General features: G+C 36.7%; 1 protein-coding gene across 6 annotated transcripts in view; it reads left to right on the top strand.

Moving 5' to 3' along the window:
* SESTD1 (SEC14 and spectrin domain containing 1) overlaps positions 1-22,864 on the top strand; it is a 166,319-nt gene that overhangs the window by 67,369 nt on the left and 76,086 nt on the right. For 5 of the 6 annotated variants that reach the window (XM_032356090.1, XM_032356089.1, XM_032356085.1 and 2 more), the window contains exons 4-7: positions 715-805; positions 5,153-5,266; positions 15,327-15,440; positions 16,829-16,926. In XM_032356090.1, coding sequence (XP_032211981.1) covers positions 715-805; positions 5,153-5,266; positions 15,327-15,440; positions 16,829-16,926 — 417 coding nt within the window. The remainder of the gene's footprint in view (positions 1-714; positions 806-5,152; positions 5,267-15,326; positions 15,441-16,828; positions 16,927-22,864) is intronic. The other variant, XM_032356091.1, reaches the window with a different exon arrangement.

The following is a 22,864-nucleotide window of genomic DNA, read 5'->3' as shown; positions in this document are numbered from 1 at the left end:
TGGGATCATGATCTGAGCCGAAGGCAGCTGTCTAACCATCTGAGCCACCCAGGTGCCCCTATTTTCTACCTGTTTTAAACTATTACTTTTACTTCTGGCAGGAAGGAGAGGCAAGAAGTATGTATGCACTTGGCAGTCATTAGTTAAATACTTCACTAGGATCCTATTTTATAAATGAAAAAATTGAAAGGCTCTTGAGATGGAATGTTGTTCTGATTTCTTCTCTTTTTAGGACATTTTCCCTGTACTTTTAGGGTAATTTTCTTGCCAGATTAGTTTGTAAATTGTCAGTGTTTCCTAAAAGGAGAAAACTCAAATTGCTTGAAAAAACTGAAAGGATACTCTGAAGAATTTTATTAAAGACAGTGTAAACCAAGGGGCGCCTGGGTGGCTCAGTGGGTTAAAGCCTCTGCCTTCAGCTCAGGTCATGATCTCAGGGTTCTGGGATCGAGCCCCACATCGGGCTCTCTGCTCAGCAGGGAGCCTGCTTCCTCCCTTCTCTCTCTCTGCTTCCCTCTCTGCCTACTTGTGATCTCTGTCTGTCAAATAAATAAATAAAAAATCTAAAAAAAAAAAAAAAAAAAAGACAGTGTAAACCAAACCAAGTGAGATTAATTCTGTGCCATATATGATTAAGCTATAGACTTTATCTGGAATTATCAAGTATGACACCTGTTTTAATACTTTGTAATTTTGTTTGTTTGTTTGTTTCAGTGAAAAGTGTAAGGCTAGAGGATTTACCGTGATTGTGGATGGCAGAAAATCACAGTGGAATGTGGTGAAAACAGTAGTCTTAATGCTACAGGTAATTTTATTTTTGACTATTAGGAAATGGTTTTATTTTATAGCAACAGATAAAATGATAATGGCATATGCATTTCATTTATTTCACTGTGCCCAACCTTCTCAGCAGTGACTGAGTTCTGAAATGCACATTACTGGATTTTTAAAATTCATTTCTGAGAGGTTTGATTTGAATAGTAAAATAAATTTGAGACCTATTCTAAAGATTCGTAAATGATAAAAAATAGTATGTTGTGTTTAAATAATTTAGTAAGTAGGCCAGTGAATCCAAAAGTGTAAGATCTTGTCAGACTTACCTGGGAGTTTCTGTGTGCTGTGATATCTACATCGTCCCCTGTCTCCTCCGTTCTGATACTGTAGGTGGCAGCAGGACTGGGTAAGTCTAGGCTGGAAGAGCTTCTCATGTGGTTCTGAGCAGTCTTTTCCTTCTGTTCATACTTTCCTCTCAAGAGTACCAGGATTTGTGGTACTTCCTGGAAGAAATGTACTTGACAGCTGTGTCCTTGGGAACTTGAGCAGCCCACAAACCAGCATTTAATAAACAGCTGCAGTTGCAAAGTCTTTGGTCTGATACTAGTTTTTGTGTTGTGTTCCTCACAGGAAGATTTCACAATCTTTGCTTGTACTAGGTACCTACCTACCTAGTAAACATTCTTTGCTTTATTATTAGGGTATTGAAGACGTTGTGATCCGAAATGGAAAAATAAACCATTTGAGTGATTTAAAGGCGGCAGATTGCTCTAATGTATCTGTGTTTCCTTAGAAAGTCTTCAAGAGAATGTAGAAATTAAGTGAGTTAAATAAAAGAGATTATCTAATTTAGATGAAAGAAAGTGAAAAGGACATTCCTAGCAGGGACACTGACTTAGTGATAGCTCAGAGATAAAACAAATATAATGAAGGGATTTGATGGCAGGTCAGTTTGGAGAAAATAGAAGTTGCCAGTTATATGGGAAAATGAGTATTCAGTTAGGTAAATATCACTGACATTGAAAGAAAGATCCAGTATTTTAAATGAATTGAGAAATAATTAGTAGCTGCTTTTGGGTTCTGTGGAAAGAAGTATAATTTCAAATTTTATTTTATTTTCTTTTTTTTTTTTAAGATTTTATTTATTTATTTGAGAGGGAGAGAGAAAGAGCACAAGCAGGAGTGGCAGAGGAAGAGGGAGAAGGAAGCTTCCCGCTGAGCAGGGAATCCTCTGCTGACTCCATCCTAGGACCCTGAGATCATGATCCAAGCTGAAGCCAGATACTTAACTGACTGAGCCACCGAGGTGCTCCATAATTTAGAATTTTAAATGCTAACTAAGAAGAATGGTTCTTAATGTTTTATTTTTTATTTGGGATTAGAAAAAAGGGATTTTGGGGGGTGGGAACTAGTAATTTCAGTGCTCAGTATGGTTTGGGTAGTGTACTAAACTTTCTATAAATTAATCTCATTTAATTTTATCCTCACAACCTTGGGAGGCAGGTTCTATTATCCCAAAGATCAGCTGAGGCTCAGAGTTTTTATTTTATTTTATTTTATTTCATTTCATTTCACTATTAAAAAGATTTTATTTATTTATTTGAGAGGGAGAAAGCATGAGAAGAGGAGAGTGAGAAGCAGACCTCCTGCTGAGCAGGGAACCTGATGCCAGGCTTGATCCTAGGACCCTGAGATCATGACCTGATCTGAAGGCAGATGCTTAACCTACTGAGGCACCCACACACCCCCATGCTCAAAGATTTTAAATAACCAGGTTCTTATAATGAACATGGGAAAGAGCTGCAGTTGGAATTTAACATGGCCTAACCCCCAGGTCTTGGCTTTATCCTTTACAAAGGGGATATTTACCAATGTGGGGGGTATTGGAGGTCTATCCAAAGTATCTATCCATTATCTTCTTCTTAAATGTGTGGCCTAAACCTTTATCATTAGAATCACTCCTTTGGGTTGGAAAGGCTATAGCCCACAGAGGATCAGTTTTTTAAGGGAGCACAGGTTGGTATTCCATCACTTTTTTTGTCTGGTGTATTCCCAGCACTTTTATATTCCATCCCTAAAGATGAACTCTTCTTGTAAAAGTTGTTAAAATAACTATTAGGTGAGAAATCCATTAATTATGACCTTGTGTTCTTCCTTTCATCCTGTCATTCAACTGTGTCACAGATGACCTGTTTGGGACTTGCTGTATGAACTGGACTTTGATCAGTGGCAGTTTTGAAGAACAATCAGTGGATGATTTAATCCCCTCTTGCGATTTCTTTCCTGATAGGTATTTTAACAACTTTTGGATTTATTAATAGTTAACATTTTCAGAAGTTGCAATGGCCTTTTGTTTACTCCTATTCAAACAGTTTTTACATACGTAATCATTCATTGCTTTTATTTCAGAAGGTACTAGTACCAGTTATTTGGGATCCCAGAGCTTAATGTTGGCTTTGTTTATAACTAATATTCTCTAAAATGAGTGGTTTGGTTTTTCTTGTTTCTCACTACTTTAATATTCAATCATTTTGAAGTAATAGCCTTCCACTAGTCAATATATAAATAAACCTCAGTCTAGCCTAGATTTCCCAACCTCTGATAACTTTTGATACTGTTGAATTTTTTTATCTTACTCATAATCCAGTCATTGCAGCAGGCACCAGATTTGTTATGTGCCCAAAAATGTGTTTAAATTGAAAGATTTCTATTTTCTCCTAATTAATAATAATTAATTGTAACCATAATTTATTATTATTCAGTTGTGCCATTTATCATCTTAAATGGTATTTGACCCCTAGAGTTTGTAAATAAAGTTTTATTGAAACTCAGCTATGTCTATTCATTTATATTTTTTATAGTTGCTTTCATACTACAATGACAGACTTGAAGTAGTTGCAATAGAGACTTTGCATAGCCTGCAAAGCCTAAAATATTTATTATCTACACTTTTGGAAAGAATTTACTGACTCCCGGTGTAGAACATTTGAAATGGTGTGGTAGAACTTTAGAGTCAGACCTGGTTTCTGTTTTAGTACCACAAGTAAACAACTCTGTTATATTGGACAAGCTTCTTTGAAACTCAGTTTACTCTCCTGTAAAATTGGGAGAATGAGATTTCCTTGTTAATGTGAATTCATTTCTTCAACAGATATTTATGGAGTGTTTTCTATATGCCAGGCACTGTCATAGGCTGGAGATATAGGGGTGACATGTAGATAAGGTAATTGCCATTGGGAAGCTAGTGTTCTACTTAAGGAGTCAGTAAGTAATTACGCTAACTACTAATTAATGTAACAGCAGACAGTGATAAGTGCTATGAGGCAACATACAATAGTAGATGATCACTGAATCAGATGGTGCAACTTTAGATAGGGTGGTCAGGGAAGGTCTCTCTGTAACTTAATGGAGGGAGCATTCTTCCTAGGTGTATAGGACAGAAAACACTCCAGACAGAGGAAACATCAAGGGTATAAGCCTCAGGTGGAAACAGACTTGTTACATTCCAGCAACAGCAGGAAACTTAGTATGACTGTGGGTGGGGGGAGGTATGAGCTAAGAGGAGAGGGTGTGAGCTGAGGTCTGAGGGTCAGTGGGGCCTGGAGGGCGTTCTAGGCTTTGGAAAGGAGTTTGAATTTTACTGTGAGCATGGAAAAATGTGAAGAAAGGAAGGCGGCCTGTTATTTATTTATTTTTTTTAAAGCTGACTCGTTTGGGGATGTTAGCAATGTGGGTGGTAGAAATGGATAGGTTTAAGATCTTATTTAAAGATAGACTGTATGGGGTTTGCTGATAAAATATACATGGAATATTTTATTAACTCAGTAAATGTTAACTTCCATTCTTCTTTAGGTAATATGAATAACCATATCTATTAAATGTGAAATATTTGTCAGAGATTAGCTAGTCCTGTTCTTCAAGTTAATAATCAAGCAGAATCTGGGCTTTTTTGTATAATGGCCAGTAAGAAATTTATTTTATGAGAAAATTGATTTTACACTTTTGAAGAAATTCTCCCAAGGTGATTGTGTTAAAAAAATTTCTTTTCATATGTAGAAAAACCAAATGTAGTAGTTTGCCAATTAAAAATTGTCTTACAGCTTAATCTGAATATATACCTATTAGATTCGGTACAACACAAAAATAATTCACATGTACTGTGTATATTACATTGAAATCTTTTCTGAATCGACTTGTCTTTCCAAGTATTTCTTTATTGCCATGTATGTTTTGAAGTTTGGAGTATTTCTTATTATTTTAATTCTTTTCCAAGGGTCTTTTAATTACTCAGCCCAACCATGAAAACCTAGTAATTTATAACTTTAATAAATTATTCATTTTACATGTATAATTTATAATTTATTTTTTTATTTTATAGAATGTTGTTCCAGCTGAGGTGTCCCTTGTTTGTGTAGTGAAGCCTGATGAATTCTGGGATAAGAAAGTAACACATTTTTGTTTTTGGAAAGAGAAGGATAGACTTGGCTTTGAGGTAAATAAACTCTGTTAAAAAGCAGAAATGTGTTGTATCTTTAAAAATAGCATATTGCTGCTATTTTATTTGCTCATCGTTGGAAACTAAGCTGAGCTTGTGCAGTGATGAGTCAGTGCCTAAGCAATGATGAGTATATAATTGACATTCAGATACTTGTGGAATATATTATGATTCTTTGTCAAAGACTATAAATTTTTTCTTGTTTTCATTTGTATCACTCTTTATAAACTTTGAGTAAGTAGAACTTTTTATTTAAACAAAAAAAGTATTGTATTACTGAGAGGACATTTAGCTAATACTAGGAATCCCTGGACATTTTGAAATTGGAGTCTATTTTGTGTGATATGTCATAATTATTTTTAGTATCTGGTTTGGTTTTCATCCATGAAAAAAAGCTATTTGTCCTTTCCTATGGACACTCTCTGTCTTCATCTGTCTTGTGTAAAAAGTACATCTTATTGTAGATCAGAAAAGAAGTTCCAGATGGAATACAAATATAAACAATTCTGTCATATTTTTCCTGCCACAACCTGTTAAAAGTTTTTTTATCTGTGATACTATATCTGGTTCTGAACTGTACCTTGGTTGACATTAATATAGCTATTCAGCTTACTTTTGACTAGTGTTGGCATATTGTATCTTTTTCCATAATACCTTTTTACTTATCATCTATTTACCTATTTCTTTATATTTAAAGTGGGCTTCTTATAGTATCCTTGGGTCTTGCTTTCATATCCATTCTGACAATATGTCCTTTGCAGTGTTTCATAAAACCATTTATATTCATTTATTGATACAGGTGGATTAAAATCTATCATCTTGCTAGATTTTATGTACTTTTTGGTTCTTTTTTTGCCTTCTTTTGGATTATTTTTTATTATTACATTTTATCTCCATTGTAGTTTACATCCCTTATTAAGAAAAATTTTTTATGTCCATGCCCTAAATTTACAACGTATATCTTTAATTACCTAAATAATATAGCACTTAATATGTAGTAGAAATTATTTAAAACAGTATATATCCAGCACTTCCATTGTAGTCATACATTTTACTTCTCCTGTTCTATAAACACACAATAGATGGTTACTATTTTTGCCACTGATAGTTTATTTACAGCAATTAAAATAATAAAAAAATGAACTTTATCTTTCTTTATGCCACTTACGGTGTTCTTCATTTCTTTTTGGAGATTCATCTTTTTGTTTGGTATGTTACTTCTGCCTAAAGGACTTCCTTTAACATATCTTGCAGAACAGGTCTGTTGGCTTTGAATTTTTTTAGCTTTTGTTTTCCTTAAAAAAACCTATTGTTTCTGTTATGGTTTTGAAAGATATTTTCAGTGGGTATGGAATTTTGTTTCATTATTTTTTTCTGTTAGCACATTAACTATATAACACCATTGACTTCTCATTCTCATATCTTCTTTTTTTTTTTTTTTTTTAAGATTTTATTTGTTTATTTGACAGAGAAAGATCAAAAGCAGGCAGCTGAGAGAGAGGGGGAAGCAGGCTCCCTGTCAAGCAGAAAGCCTGATGCGGGGCTTGATCCCAGGACCCTGAGATTGTGACCTGAGCTGAAGGCAGAGACTTCACCCACTGAGCCACGCAGGCTCCCCTCATTCTCATAGCTTCTGAGGAGAGTTCTATTATTTGTATCGTTAGCCTGCTGTGTGCCATATATCTTTTTTCCCCTGTTGGCCACCTATAAGATTTTCACTTTAGGAGCTCCTGGGTGGCCCTGTGTCAGGCTCTCTGCTCGGTGGGGAGCCTGCTTCCCCCTTTCTCTCTGCCTGCTGCTCTGCCTACTTGTGATCTCTCTCTCTCTGTCAAATAAATGAATAAAATCTTTAAAAAAAAAAAGATTTTCACTTTATTTTTGGGTTTTCAGCATTTTTATTATATAATGCCTAGGTGTATTTTATTTGGTATTTGTTCTCTTTGGTGTTCTCTGCATTTGTTGGATCTCTGGTTTGATGTCAGCCATTAATTTTGGAAAATTCTTAAAAATTTTTTTTAAATATTTTCTTCGCCCCATTTTCTTTTTCTATTTCTTCGAGAAGTCCAATTATATGTAACTTAGACTATTTGAAAATTTCTCACCATTCTGGGTTGTTGTTCTTATTTATTTATTTTTTCTGTTTTATCTCTTTGTGTTTCAGTTTGGGTATTTTCTGTTGATCCATTTTCAAGTTACTGTTTGTCTTTATTGAGTTTGTTGAAACCCATTCATTGTAAGATTACTTTATCTACGTTACCATGTTTTCAGTTTGTGACATTTCTTTTTTTATCCCTTTTTTTTTTTTTTAAAGATTTTATTTATTTATTTGACAGAGAGGGAGGGAGGGAGGAAGGAAGGGAGGGACAGTGAGAGAGGGAACACAAGCAGGTAGAGTGGGAGAGGGAGAAGCAGGCTTTCTGCTGAACAGGGAACCTGATGTGGGGGCTCAATCCCAGGACCCTGGGATCATCACCTGAGCTGAAGGCAGATGCTTAACAACTGAGCCTCCCAGGTACCCCAATTTTTTTAGATTAGCTTATAATGTAGTATTTGTTTCAGGGTTACAGGTGTTGATTCATTAGTCTTAACATAACACCCAGTGCTCACCACCACACATGCTCTTCCAGTGTCCATCACCCAACTGCCTCATTCCCTTCACCCTCCTCCCCTCCAGCAACCCTTAGTTTGTTCCCTAAAATTAAGAGTCTCTTACGGTTTTTCTCCCTCTCTGGTTTTGTCTTGTTTCATTTTTTCCTCTCTTCCCCTATGATCCCCTGCCTTGTTACTTAAATTCCACCTATCAGTGAGTTCATATAATTGTCTTTCTCTGATTGACTTATTTCACTTTGCATTATCCCTTCTAGTTCCATCCATGTTGTTGCAAATGGCAAGATTGCTTTTTTTGATGGCTGCTTAATATTCCATTTAATATATACACCACATCTTTATCCATTCATCTGTCAGTGGATATCTGGGCTCTTTCCATAGTTTGGGTGTTGTAGACATTGCAGCTATAAACATTGGGGTACAGGTGCCTCTTTGGATCACTACATTTGTATCTTTGGCGTAAATACTCAGTAGTGCAATAACTGGGTCATAGGGTAGCCCTATTTTCAACTTTTTTGAGGAATCTCCATACTGTTTCCAGAGTGGCTGCACCAGCTTGCATTCCCTGTTTGTAACATTTCAATTTTTTAAATTTCTATCTCTGTTGAAATTGCCCATTTCTTCTTGCATGTTGTCTTGCACTTTTTCCACGAGAACCTTCAGCATGTATTATATTATCTTAAATTCCCTACTTGATACTTCTACTATTCTGGGTCTTCCTCTAGTTATATCTTTTGCTTTGTTTCCTGACTGTGGGTTGTTTTTTTTTCTTTCGTGCTTTTTGCATTCCTTGTCTTTTGTTGCATGTTGGACATCTTGTTTAGGACTGAGGTAAACAGTATTGTACCTAAACATGGGTCCATCTTGGCTTTTGCTAGGGTTTTTTTGGGGCAGGAGAATTAGCCTAGCCAGGAGTTGAATTGACTTTGACTTTGGTTGGTGCTATTATTTTCTTCAGTGCACCACAGGCTTAGGTTGTGTTTATTTATTTATTTTTTTTATTTTTTAAAGATTTTATTCATTTATTTGACAGAGAGAGATGATAAGCAGGCAGAGAGGCAGGCACAGAGAGTGGAGGAAGCAGGCTCCCTGCCGAGCAGAGAGCCGATGCAGGGCTCGATCCCAGGACCCTGAGATCATGACCCGAGATGAAGGCAGCGGCTTAACCCACTGAGCAACCCAGGTGCCCCCTCCCTTTTTTTTTTTTTTTTTTAAGATTTTATTTATTTATTTGACAGAGAGGGAGAGATCACAAGTAGGCAGAGAGGCAGGCAGAGAGAGAGGGGGAAAGAGGCTCCACACTGAGCGGAGAGCCCGATGCGGGGCTTGATCCCAGGACCCTGAGATCATGACTTGAGCTGAAGGCAGAGTCTCAACCCTCTGAGCCACCCAGGCGTCCCCTAGGTTGTTTTTATACCACTCTTAACTATAGGTCTTTCCTTTGCACCTTGCCTCAGAAAAGGTCTCTTTGCAATTTTGACACTCCATTAGCAGAAGACTGCTGTTCCTTGTTATTCAGTATTTGTCAGAGGGGCATTTTCTGTTGTTCTGGTTCAGCCTCAGTCTTAGGCTGGCTTTGTGACACTGAGTCTAGGGAATAGGGCCCTCAACTCAGGTTTAGAAGGCCTATAATACCCTGGGCTTATCATATATTCTTGTCTCTAGTAGGATAGAGGGCTTTTCTTTTCCTTCCCTCTAGCTACAGTGGGACTGTTTTTGTGCTCTAAGGTCATCTGGGTTTGCTGCTTTTCCCTCAGGTCATGAAGGTTTTTATTTTCTAGAAGAGATAGAGTTGAATCTCTGCCATTCTTCAGCTTCATGCCTTTCCAGTGGTGGCTACTATTTGCATCCCCCAGGATTGTACTCTGAGAGAGGCTGTTTTGTTGAAGCTTCTGATCTTTATTATCCCAGTCTTTCTCATGATTCCCAGGAGGTCTGTGAGAAGAGCCCTCAAGTGGTGGAGTTCTTCGTGTCCATGCTTACCAGGGGTTCTCTATTTTCACATTAGTTCACATTTGGCTTTTAACAATTCATTAAATGTTAGCTGAATTCTTTCCTGGCTTGTATCATGTCAGGTATTTTTTTTCCCAGGTAAACAAGTGCTCCAGCCCCATCTTTTCTCAAAGGCACTGGTCTATCCTTAGATTTCAAGTTAGTTGGTTGTCCTGTTGACCCTCATGGGTTCAAGAAAAGTTTTCGTTTTTCACATTAACTTGCATCATTTTGATAGTGGAGATAGTGGTGTAAAGGTTGGAGCATTGTTCTTTCCAGCCTTCTACATCCTAAGCAGAAATGAGTTGCATTTCCCCCCTGCTTTTATCTTATACGCTTTAATCATTGGTTAACTTGACTGGCGTATAGACTTAGTGGAAAGGTGTGCTAGCATTGTAGGGGAAAGCAGTCTGGGCTGCTGGGTTCCATTAGGAAAGGTGTTACCCTGATAGTTGAATGGGAAACTGCATCCCAAAGAGGAGAAACAAAAGTATAGTGAGGGATGAGAGTTAAGTAAAGTTTGAATGTTGCCATGGTGAGTGAGTACTTTTGACTGGTGGGAGGTGTGCTGTTCATGCCAAGGGCACACAGGAAATGTTGCTCTGGGATGATACAAAGTGAGCAGAGGCAAGTGGTGTAGAAACTAAAGCTGCGAACACTCAGTAGGAGAAAAGATCCCTTTTATGAAGAGCCCATCACATCCTGCTTAAGCATAGGCATCTGCTCAGAAATGCTTTGCTTTGTTGATCTCATGATATATAAGAATTCACAGTGGCTAAACACCTTGCATCTTAGAGGGTAAATTAGAAGACACATTTCCTGTCTGCTTGGATCTAATGTCATAGATTGCTGTTTAAAACTCAACTATGAAGTTTCTCGTTATCTCCATATTGTTTTCTTTTAGACTCTGAAGATTAAGCTAGAGTATCTTCCCAAGTAAATAAGCACTAGGCACTTATTAAAAAGCCTGTAATATCCCTAATGAGATGAGAGTAAGTCATTTCAAATGCTGGCTAATGCACTGACAAACATATTTGACTTTATGGTACAGTTCAACACAGCCATTTTTGATACTTAGAGCTATATATAATTAAATTCAGTGTAGATGTTGTTTAATTAAAAATTATTTTCCTTGGTGTTATTTGGATCATTTGGGCTGTTGTAATTAAGCTTGTGTTTTTGTTTATATTCTAAATATTTTTATTTTTTATTTTATTTTATTTATTCATTTGACAGAGGGAGAGGTGAGAGAGAGCACAAATTGGGGAGAAGGGGCAAAGGGAGAGGGAGCAGCAGACTGAGTAGGAAGCCTAACACAGGGCTCCATCTCAGGACCCCGGAATCATGACCTGAGCTGAAGGCAGACACTTAATTGACTGAGCCACCTGGGCATGCCTGTATTCTAAGTATTTTTAAAGTATAACTTTGGTATAAATACTGCTGTTCCTAGAAGCAAGAGTATGTTTTACTTCATAGAATTATCCATAAGAAGGATTTATTACCAGGTGTTGACAGCATTGATCAAATAAACACATAGTAGTTGTTTTAATGACACCTTGTTCTTCCCACATGATTTCACATTTCCTTCCTTGTCATCTTTTCTTATTTTTCTTCTAGATGACTTTCTTCCTCCTCACTTCTCTGTTGTTTTTCATTAGCGATTGGATATTCTTCTCTTGTTGCTCACCTAAATATTTCCTTATGTCTTATCTCTGAAATAGTTATCTACCTGTCCACTTTCCCTTTTAGTAATTCAGAGATTCATGTACTTTTATCTTAAGCAGCATTATACCTAGTGACTCTGAAAGCTTTTGTTGCTTAGATGATAGTATCTGTAGTCTATCAAATGACAAGATAAAATTGAAGTTGTACTGGTATTAATCTTATCCTCAAATTGGGAGACTAATAATCAAAAGGATCTCTACCTTATTCTGTATTGTCATTCATGAGAGTGAAAGTGTAATTTATTGGCAGTGATAATCAGCCACCATTCTAAATTGTTTTCTTCTCTCTTCTTAATACTGCATCTGATTCTGGTTTTTGTTTTTTATTTTTTGTTTTTTTGTTTTTGTTTTTGTTTTTTGAGGCCAGTGTGTATAGAAAGTGACAAATGCTCTTCATTGCACAAAATAGGTCATATATAAAAGAGAATGGCCCAAATTAAATGTATAGGATGACACCTTATTAGAATCCTCTACGGAGCTTAAAGAGCCTGTAGAGCTCACATCACAGATAGTTTAATGCGGGTGCCTTCTTTGGCAGTTTGGGGAAATAAGCCTGGAGTGAGTTCCTTTAGGTTGACTTCTTATAAGGCCAGTGAATTTGTGGCAGAGCTAGGGTACAAACCTGGAGTGATTGGCTCCTAGTGCCTAGTATCCTTTCAGTTATATTGGTGCTTAACCTAAGACAGGAATTTGGAAATCATTTGGCATATTCTAGTAAAAACTTTGTCCCTCTGTTCTATTATATCAAAGGGACAACAACATTTAGATTTAAGAGTATTTTTTACTAAGGCTGTAGAAATAAACCAGAAAACTTTAATCTATTTCTTTTTGTGAAAGCATTGCACAACTCTCTCTGGAATACTGCAGAAATAAAAGCTCATTTCTTTTGTAGAAACATATCTTAGTTTATCCTATTCTCAGCAGTAGAACACGTAACTTCTACTAAATAATACTTCTAATAAATAAATTTAACTCATTAATTAAAAAATGTTGAACAAACGAATGACACATGACTAAAAATTAAATTATAAGGGACATGATAGATTTTTCAGGAGATATTATTTCAGTGTTTAAATAAACCACTGTGCCAAATAGGGCACACTAGAAGAGCAGAGAGATCATTCATTATATTTTATATTTGTTACATTTTCTATTCAGTTGTCTTTTCAGGAGAGAGCATTGTGGGGGGGTATCTTTCAGATGTGAATTGGTGCTCAATTTAGCAAAGTAGTTTATTTCCTCATAAATACATGTTTCTGTTTCATTGTTGGTATATATATAGTTAATTGATTACTAGGCACTTCCTAGAAAGGAAAAGCCCCCTTTGTAGGAGGTGACTGTGTGGAAGTATCTGCCTAGATCCGAGAATGGCTTGCTGGCCGATGAGATTGTTCCTGCGGCCTTATTCCACTTCCAGTGACAGTTTAACATCATGCCGGTCTCTAAGAGCTAGTCTAAATAAGCCTTTTTGGAACAAAAGGATAAAGCTGTCTATGACAAGTTTTTCAATAAAAGAGTAATATTTTTCTGTGTTCTTTTTATTCTAAGATGTTTATTTTATTTAAAAAGTTAAGATATTTATTTTAAATTAGCTCTTATTGTTACCTAAACAGGAAAACAATGAAATTGAGATACGCTAAACTCATAAAAGAGATATTACATTAATTGCCATTTAGGCATAATATAGTTTGCTGTTTCTAAACTAGTCAAAAATGTAATTTGAAGTTCTTTATCTTTTCTTTCACTTTTTAAATGGGGAAAAAAGGCATATAAACTCCCTCAGTTTTTCTCATACCACCATCTCTAGATTTTTCTTTGTTCTCACTGTAACCTCCCTGAAAGCTGCCTCAGAGAAGTTACATTTTTTTTTTTAAGATTTTATTTATTTATTTGACAGAGAGGGACACAGCGAGAGAGTAAACACAAGCAAGGGGAGTGGGAAAGGGAGAAGTAGTCTTCCCGCTGAACAGAGTGCCCACTGTGGGGCTCTACCCCAGGGTCCTGGGATCATGACTTGAGCCAAAGGCAATTACTTAATGACTGAGCCACCCTGGTGCTCTGAGAATTTACTTTCTTCAGTTGGTGCGTGAGATTTCATTGTGCTCCTGCTGTTAGTCGGTCCCTTCTCTTGGTTTTTTCTTGAGTCTTTCTGTTTTCAGGTTTTTTTTTTTTTAAGTTTTTATTTATTTATTTGATAGAGAGAGAGAGAGAGAGAAAGAGAGCGAGCACACAAGCAGTGAGAATGGTAGGCAGAGGGGAGGGAGAAGTAGGTTCCTTGCAGAGCAGGGGAAGCCAGATATGGGACTCAGACCCAGCGCTCTGGGATCATGACCTGGGCTGAAGGCACTGGCTTAACCAACTGAGGCACCCAGCCGCCCTGTTTTCAGGTTTTTAACACAGTATTTGGTATATATTCTTTTTTTAAAAGATTTTATTTATTTATTTATTTATTTATTTATTTATTTGTCAGAAAGAGAGAGAGAAAGCACACAAGTAGGCAGAGAGGCAGGCAGAGGCAGAGAGAGGCTCCTTGCTCAGCAGGGAGCCTGATGCAGGGCTGGATTCCAGGACCCTGGGATCATGATCTGAGCCAAAGGCAGCGGCTTAACCCACTGAGCCACCCAGGCATCCCTTGGTATATATTCTTTAAAAATGTATGTATATACAAAACAAAACTAAACTTGGATACCCACGATCCAGCCTAAGAACCTAGCTATCAGTGTCTTGAAATAAAGGTATTGATTTGTATTTATCCATATTTTGTTCATTTTCTCATTCTGTGTGTTTGTGTGTGTACATATTAAAAACTTAAACGGGAAGGACAAAATCTTCAGAAGAAAATAGGGAGTGTTTATCTTTTATTATTTTACATTTATATCTGTAGAGTTGCCATTTAAAGATACTATTTATTATTAAACACGTTGTTTCACTTGCACATTTTGGGGGTGGGTATTAAACTTTCCATGTATCATTTTGCATTGACACTACCATTTGAATTTCCTTTTCTCACACATATATTTTCTTATGTATTCTTGTATATCCTCATTGAAATTTTATTTAGCACACAATGATCTCTTAGGTCATTCTATAATTTGTACTTAAAATATTTTGGTATTTTAAAGTTTAGCATTAAAGGTTATCAAGTTAATATGTAAATTTCAAATTTATGAATTCTCTGAACTTCTCCTTGGTTTTTAGTTCTGATTTTCAAATTAAATATTAATATATATTATCCTGAGTTTTACTTTACTATTATAGGACATGTTTTGTTAATACATAATAAAAAATTGTTATAGAAACTTTAATGTGTATAATTTTTTGATTGCCAGATTTATCATGATTTGTGTTTATCTTCTTATTGTAATTAGCTAATTTTAAGGCCATATGCAAGCTTTTTTGCTGAATACAGTGTATCAAAGGAACTGATTTTTATTATCAAGAAGTTATTAATATTGATAAAATTTTTGAAAATATTTCATCTCAGCTGCATCTCATTTTTTAAAATGTGGAATTATATATGGTTTATAATAACTTATTCTTAGCAGATACCCACAATTTTTGAATTGATTTTAAATGCTTCTACTAATGTATTAAATATTGTATTAATCAAATACATGATAATATCATCATTTTGGAAACAGTATTGCATATTTTAACCTGATTTTACCTCCGTATTGCTTTCATTGCCATTAACACTGGCTTGCTAAATCGTTCTTTTCTTTTTACTTCTATAGGTTATTTTAGTGTCTGCCAATAAATTGACTCGTTACATAGAACCGTGCCAGTTAACAGAAGATTTTGGCGGGAGTCTCACCTATGATCACATGGACTGGTTAAATAAGAGACTGGTTGGTATATTATAGTGAGATTTTTATTACATACAAATAGACATATTTTGGTGACTTTTTCATTTTAATTAAGTAGCATGTAGATTGTTCTTTGTTATAAAAATAAAATATAGTGCATACCATTTGATAGCATAATGCTTGAAGGCAAATCATCTACAGTCAGTCTTGTAAGTGCTTGCTTTTGTTGTTGTCATTTGTAGCAATATTACTATCAAAATTTTGAATATTTTAGTTGAATGACAGAGTAGCACAATTTCTTGAGAGGTAATCTAATTGGTGTACCATTTTCAGAGAGAATATTTAAACATCAGTTTGACTGGAAAAGCAGTTTGACAGGTTAAGGTTTTCATTTCTGAAAATGTATCTTTGGCCATACTGAAGTCAACTCCTTTGCTTGCTATGGCATTGTTTAACAAACTACTGGGGACTAAAAGAAAAAATGTTAACTAACTCAGTTTAGATTACAGTTATTCTTTGAATGACATGGGAATTGGGGGTCCTAACCCTCTCCAGAGTTGAAAATCTGCGTATAACTTTTGACTTCCCAAAAACATGGTCAAGGGTCAACTGTATAAGGTTAATTTTATTGAAGAATAATAAACTGGGATATTTCAGAATGGATAACTTGATTTCGATCATATTTGGACAGTTACATAAAACAAATGAGTGTCCCCTTTATTATAAACAGACTTGCCCAAATCCGTTTTTAGAAATATTTTAAGAAACCATGTTAAAAGTTATAGCTAATTTATTTTTATGCTACATGCTTATATATAAAAGTCTTCAGTATATGCAACCAGTATGGATTGGTGATAGGAAAACATAAAGAAAAGTTCTGTATCTGGAATTAGAATATTAATAATGGCCCAAAGCATGTTCATGTAGTTAAAACTGTTACTAGTGCAGATGTTTCTTCACAAAACACAGGAATTTTATTCCTCCTTGTCTGAGGAATAAAAATAATTTCTTTAGGGGCGCCTGGGCAGCTCAGTGGGTTAAAGCCTCTGCTTTCTCATGAACCATGGTTCTGGGATGGAGACCCATATCAGCTCTCTGCTCAGCAGAGAGCCTGCTTCCTCCTCTCTCTCTCTCTCTCTCTCTCTGCCTCTCTGCCTATTTGTGATCTCTGTCAAATAAGTAAATAAAATCTTTATAAATATTTCTTTTTTAAATTTTAAAAATTTCTTACATTGAAACTATTCATTGTTCTAGAAGGGGGATTTTGTTTTCTCTTTTTTAAGTTGTGCAGTGGTTGTTGAATTGTACGAAGTGGTATCAGGAGAGGAAAAGGGAATTCTGCCTGCCTAATTCTATTCCTCTTAACTGAAAATCCTTATGTAAATAACTTTCAAGATTATTTTTAATATGTTAACAAAATCTTATTGTAGGTTTTTGAGAAGTTTACAAAAGAATCTACATCATTATTAGATGAACTTGCTTTGATTAACAATGGAAGTGATAAAGGAAATCAGCAAGAGAAAGAAAGGTAGGTGGCTGGTGTCTTGCAATTATACCTTTGCAAGGCTGTGATTAACCTGAAGAAGAATCTCTCTATTAATGCAAGCTAAAAGAGGTAAGATGTAGCAATTCTCCAGTCAAAATTGACATACAAAAGTTGTATTAAATTTATTAATTCATGAGAATTTGCTTTATATGTAAAATTTCTTGATTTGAATCAGAGTTTCTCTATAAAGGCTTTTTGATGTATAAAAATGTATTTACCTTAAAAATTCATCTGCAAGAACATGTTCTCAAAGTGAAACCATTTTCTTTTTAGAGTTCTACTTTGCTTATAAAGGAAAAGGTTGTGGCTTGAAGTAAAATTATTATAACCTTATTTAAATACCTCTTAAATGCCTACCTTCTAGAACTCCTAGGTCCTTATAAAATATGTGATATTTATGAATTCAGTTTGGAGAATTTAGTGTTTTTGACTCTGGATGAAGTAATTGTTCAGCTGCATTATCTAAATATAACTATCTAGATTTATCATTTTAACAGATTTCCAGGCTTAACAATTTTCATTTTTCTGTTGATAAGCCAAATCCTTCTCCTGAGGTTAAAAGCTTTTTAGGAAGCAAATTAATTCTTTCTGGTCTCTCTTACTAGAACAATAATTTTTCATTAGGAAATTGGAAAGGATCAACATTCATCCTTGTTTATGTCTTTTGAATCTGATCTTAAAAATGTAATGAAACCTTGATAATATTATTATTATTCCTTGAATACAAATTTAGTCAACATACCAGTTAACTGAGATAATAAGGGAAGTGGGATGTGAGAAGGTCAGAGTTTAACACCCAGTCTTGATTAAAACAAAGTGAAAATGTGAGAACAAATGGTTTGAATGGAAATCTAGTTAAAGTTACAGGAAGCATTTCAGAACATTATTGTCCTGTAGATATCATATAAAAATATAAACTGCAAAATTTTGACATACACATAAATGTGTGTATATAGATAACCCATACACTCCATGCTATGGCTTAGGAATTGAAAACATTGCATAAGTTGGTTGACAAAAATTAGCCAAACTTCTTGCTTTCTGAGTAGCCCAGCAGAGTAAGTTTGATGCTTCTTAAAGTCATTTTCCTTAGGAAAGATGTCCTAAGAGGGTCCCTGTAGAAAACAAGTTCATGGTCATAGCTTAATGCTGTTTACCATATTCCCTCTCTGAGAATGACTGTGAACATTTATGGATTACAGGTCCTGAGAAAGCATTGCAGTAAAGAAACCTGTTTCATGTACTTACATGCCAGTGGGACCCCCTTTTCTCCATCTAATAATATCTTGTTCAGTGTTTTGGGAAACACTTTGGGACATGCTAGTTTGCATGACTACATGAAATATCAAATAAAATCTTGTATTTCCAGTTCCTCTCTAGGGAACTCAAGTGTTACTACTTAGTCTTTTTTAAATCTCAATAATAAAGTCCCTTCACTAAATCCCAGATAATGCAGTCCCTCCACTTGAAATTTTCATCACCTTTTTAATGTTATTACTCCAGAAACGTCCAGGCTACACAAGAGGCAAGGGCCCAGATTAATTGACAAAGTGGAAGATTTAGAGCAGGACCTGTCATTTACAGCAGCAAGGTCCTAGTGATGAAGTCCCAGAACCTAAGTCAGGTTCGGTGGGGTGAGGAGGTTCGGAGCCGACGACTAAAGAAAGAATTCTTAAGACGTCGTTGGTGCAAAATGGTGGTTTATTAAAGCACGGGGACAGGACCCGTGGGCAGGAAGAGCTGCTGCCCCGGGTTGTGAAGGTGGGCATGTTATATACCCCACGGTTGGGGGGAGGTGGTGACGGAATGGGAGATTTCGACAGAGTTCTCACATGCTAGGGAGGGCCTACAAGGTGCCGGGGGTGGGGGGGGGAGTCTTTGCCCTTATGGCTTGATCAATGTCGTCTTTAGGTCAGGCACTAACATCAAGATAATGGGGGATTCTTGGTGGGGCATTATGATCTGGCTATCATTTACGTTCCTTTCTACTCCAGTCTCCTCCAGCTTATGGTGGGAGGGGGACATTAGGGCTTCAGGAACCAAGAGTTATTTGCCTCTGGAAATTTGTGCTATTGATAAGGTAACCTCCCTGTTTAGGTCTCTAGGACATCTTGTAGGGCAAGGGAGATTCCTGTTCTGCAGGATTGCGATCCCTGCAAGTTAACTGTTTATCATTTTATGGCAGTCAGGGGTGCCTGAGGAATGCTACACATATGGAGGGGAGTGGGTGAAGAGGGGGTGCAAGGCGCCAGCTTTTGCTTTGTCCTCAGCCAGCCTCCTGCTCCCTCATCATTCCCCCCTGAACAATTTTGACCCTTAAATCTTTAAGGTGGTTGAAGGTGGAAGGTCTCATCTTCTGTAACTTCTTCGTGCTGAATAGGGGCGTAGAGCTGTCCCTACCTGCGCGGGTCAATATTGGTCAGGGTAGGAACGTATAAGGGAGTTACGAAAGGTGGAGGCAGCTGAATCCAGTGCTGACAGTGAAGAGGCGTCCTCGCGCGCAACAAGGATCGTCCGCTGTGGTGTAGTCATTGTAGCAATGGAGTCTCGGCACCAAGTAGAGAAACATGGAACAAAGCAACATATTAAGATTAATAAGGCGATAAGAATAGGAAGCCCGAAAAGGAGATTTGGCCATAGCCCTCCTCCAAGCCAGGAACTTAACCAATCACTAAAAGAGAAAGGAGGATCTTGTAGGGCCTTAATCTGGGTGTTCATATCCTTTATTATTCCTGTGACATTTTTGCGATAGTCTGGGATGTATATGCAACATTCTGTCTTGATAATTGCGCATGTGCCACCCTGGGCTCCTGTCAGGACATCTAAGGCCATCCTATTTTGTAGGACTGATTTGCGTATTTGTGAGACTTCGGTATTAAGGAGGGAGATGCCATTTAGTGAATCATTGAGTGCCTTTGTAGTATATTTATTAAGGGCTTCTACATGCCACATGACATCCTCTAGTCCCGCAGATGGAACAAAAATGGATGCTAAATAATCATACCATTTAAAAACAGATCATGTCCATCTTTGTTTCAAGTTGGGGAGATTAGCTGGAGTTGTAATGGTTTTAGTAATGTGCCCATGAATCCAGGCAAATCCTGAAGTACAGCGACCTATCCACCCTGGAGGAAGCCAGAGCCACAGGTTGGTTCCACATATCCAGTGGGTTCTGTTTGGAGCTGGCCATCTAATGCCAGGTCGCCTTGCCCAGTCAGTAACGAACCAGTCAGTAGCCTGGAGTACTATTATTTGGGAACACATTTCTAATGATAGCCATTCTCGATACTGTGTGTTATTTGCCCAAGTATCATATGTATGATTTCTTTTGTTCCCAGCATAAAACTGCCTTTTAACTGAGCTGTCCAATCGTGGGTGTGAACTACAAATATGTATCCCGGATCTGATAGATGCCATCTTCAGTATAGCGATAAGGAGGGTTTCGTAACTTAGGCCCATATTTGATTGGGGTCTAATGGCTTGATAGCAATCCCCTTTCCTTCCAAATAGCTCCATGGGCATGTGGTACCAGGAAAGCATATTTGGAGTCAGTATAAATGTTAATTCTTGGGCTTTGGCAATTGCAAAGTGCTAGTGAGCACTATGGCATACCTAGCTTTTCTTATTTTTTCTATGAAAACTACTGTCATCAGAAAATCAACTGTCATTCGTATTTTTAACAGGGGCATCTTAAATCTGGCCAGATAGAGTAAGCAAGATCAATAACCTTTTTTGCTCTATAGAGAAAGAAGTACAGTGGTCAGGTTCAGGCATACAGGTAACTAGGTTTAAAGTTTGACAAATTTTAAGTATTATTTCTGGCATATCTGTAAGTATAGTCCAATATTTAATTAGTTGGCCTCCATCATCCATTGGTGGCCTTTGGCTTCTAAGACAAATCTGGATCTGATGTGAAGTCATTACAGTCAGGGACTGTTCCCTAGTGAGCTTTGAGGCTCCTTTATGAGGGCTGCTCTAGGTTTTGCTAAAGCATCTATTTGCAATTGCACCTCAACAGAGGTGGCCTCTAGGATAAATATGACTAAGAGATGAAACCAATAAGAAGACCTTTGAGTGGTCCAGCCTTAACAATATCCTGATTACAGAGGATCACTGGCAAGTGAGAAAACTTGTCAAGAGATAAGGGGAGTTTCCCCCCCGTGCATCATCCAATCCACTCATAAAGAAAGTGGAGTCCTCCATTGTCTCCACAAGTCCATAGTTAATCCTATGGAGTGTGGTATGCTGGCTTTTAGGCAATTTCATTATCCCAGCCACACATAAGGTGTTAGTTAAGTTATACAATTGTAGGGGAATCAATCCCATTTTCCAGTTGTTTAATCATGTGTGAGGGGGTTCTACTAATATCCCCACAAAATAAAAAGCAAGAAGATCATCTAAATGAGCTATTGTGTAACTTCTCTGAAGTTTACCTCAAATTGTTTAGCTTAGGTAAACAAACATTTAAAGACAATCAAATCTAGAATTTAACATCCATAAAGGCGTGTTACTAAAACATAATTTTTCTCTCTAAAATAACCCTCATTTACAGAGATAGCCAAATCAGGACTAATTCACTTGTGAAACAAGTCCAGTTTTGACAAACTTGGCCTAATTATTTACATAAGCTCAGCAAGAACAGTGAGTGTGATCAATAGATCTTTTAGAATCTGCTTTGCTGGAACTTTGTATAAGGAATCTCTAGGTTGAACTTTTAGTAGCCTCTCCGGGCCAGAAGCCAAGCCCTGTACTTGCCATCAGGCATGCCTGCAATACCTTTGGGCGAATTCCTCTTCCCAGAGACTGCACCTACCAAGGAGTAACATTCTTTACTCACCTGGTGAGGCTGCTGGGAACTCTGTAAGCAAGGTATCAGGCCAACAGTCCCAAGGGGCTTTATGGCTCCAGGTTTCATAAAGTCAACCTTAGTTCCTTAAAACTGTCTGGTCATATCTGAGTCTTTTCAAATATGACATCCCAGTCAAAGCCTTGGTAAAATAACCCGTGTTTCCAATTCTTTCCTGTTACAAGGAGAACAGATTCTTATTGAACTTATGCAAATGACTGATTGCCATGGAAGAAAGAATACTTACTAAGTAAGACCTTTTGGTTTCAGAGGGTTCAGATAGAGAGAAAAGGTGAATGCTTTGAGCACTTTTACAAATGAGCACTTTTACATCTCTATAAGCTACAGATAACTAGGAGGGAGTATCCCTAGTCTGTAAGAGCAAACATTAGAGAGAACCAGCAATGTTTAAAGTAAGACAAAACATTAAGAGACACAACACTATAATCTTTCAGTTCATTTAGTTCCATGTTACAAATTCTGGTGAATGCGGCTTTAGTCAGTTTTGGAAATTCTTACCCATTTCAGTTTTAGGATTTTCAAGTATATCAAATATCTGTATTTGTCCTGAAAGTCCTTTATAGGAATCTCCTTGAAGATAAAACTCATTAAGAGTAAGAAAATTAAAACAATTATAAATGACAAAAACTCAGAATGGATATGGTTAGAGCTAAAGAGACACGGGAGTTTACAATTTAGCTTCAAGGAAATCAGGTTATTTCTGTGATACATAACTTTTCCATAATTATAGTATCAAGCGATGATCTCTCAAAACGTTAAAACTTTAGGAAGTGCGTAGAATCTCTAGAATAGTTATAGCATTTTCCCAAATGTAACCCAAGGTTTATCATTGGTTCAGTAGTACTTCATGAGCAACTTCGCATACCAAGGAAAAGCCTGAGTTAAAGAAATTTACAATTTAAATCTTGTCAACATTTGCTAAAATCTTAGAAAGTTTTGAAGCACATGCCTAAATATAATTAGGGTTGTTAAACACCTGATAAAACTGATCATAGAAACTGTTTTTTTCTGGGCAGGCAAAGAGAAAACCATTTACATTTTCTTAACAGCAGA

The sequence above is a fragment of the Mustela erminea genome, chromosome 8 (genome assembly GCF_009829155.1).
Source record: "Mustela erminea isolate mMusErm1 chromosome 8, mMusErm1.Pri, whole genome shotgun sequence".
NCBI classification, from domain to species: Eukaryota; Metazoa; Chordata; class Mammalia; order Carnivora; family Mustelidae; genus Mustela; species Mustela erminea.
The sequence above is the reverse complement of the archived record's forward strand: the minus strand, read 5'-3'. Positions and strand labels throughout refer to the sequence as shown.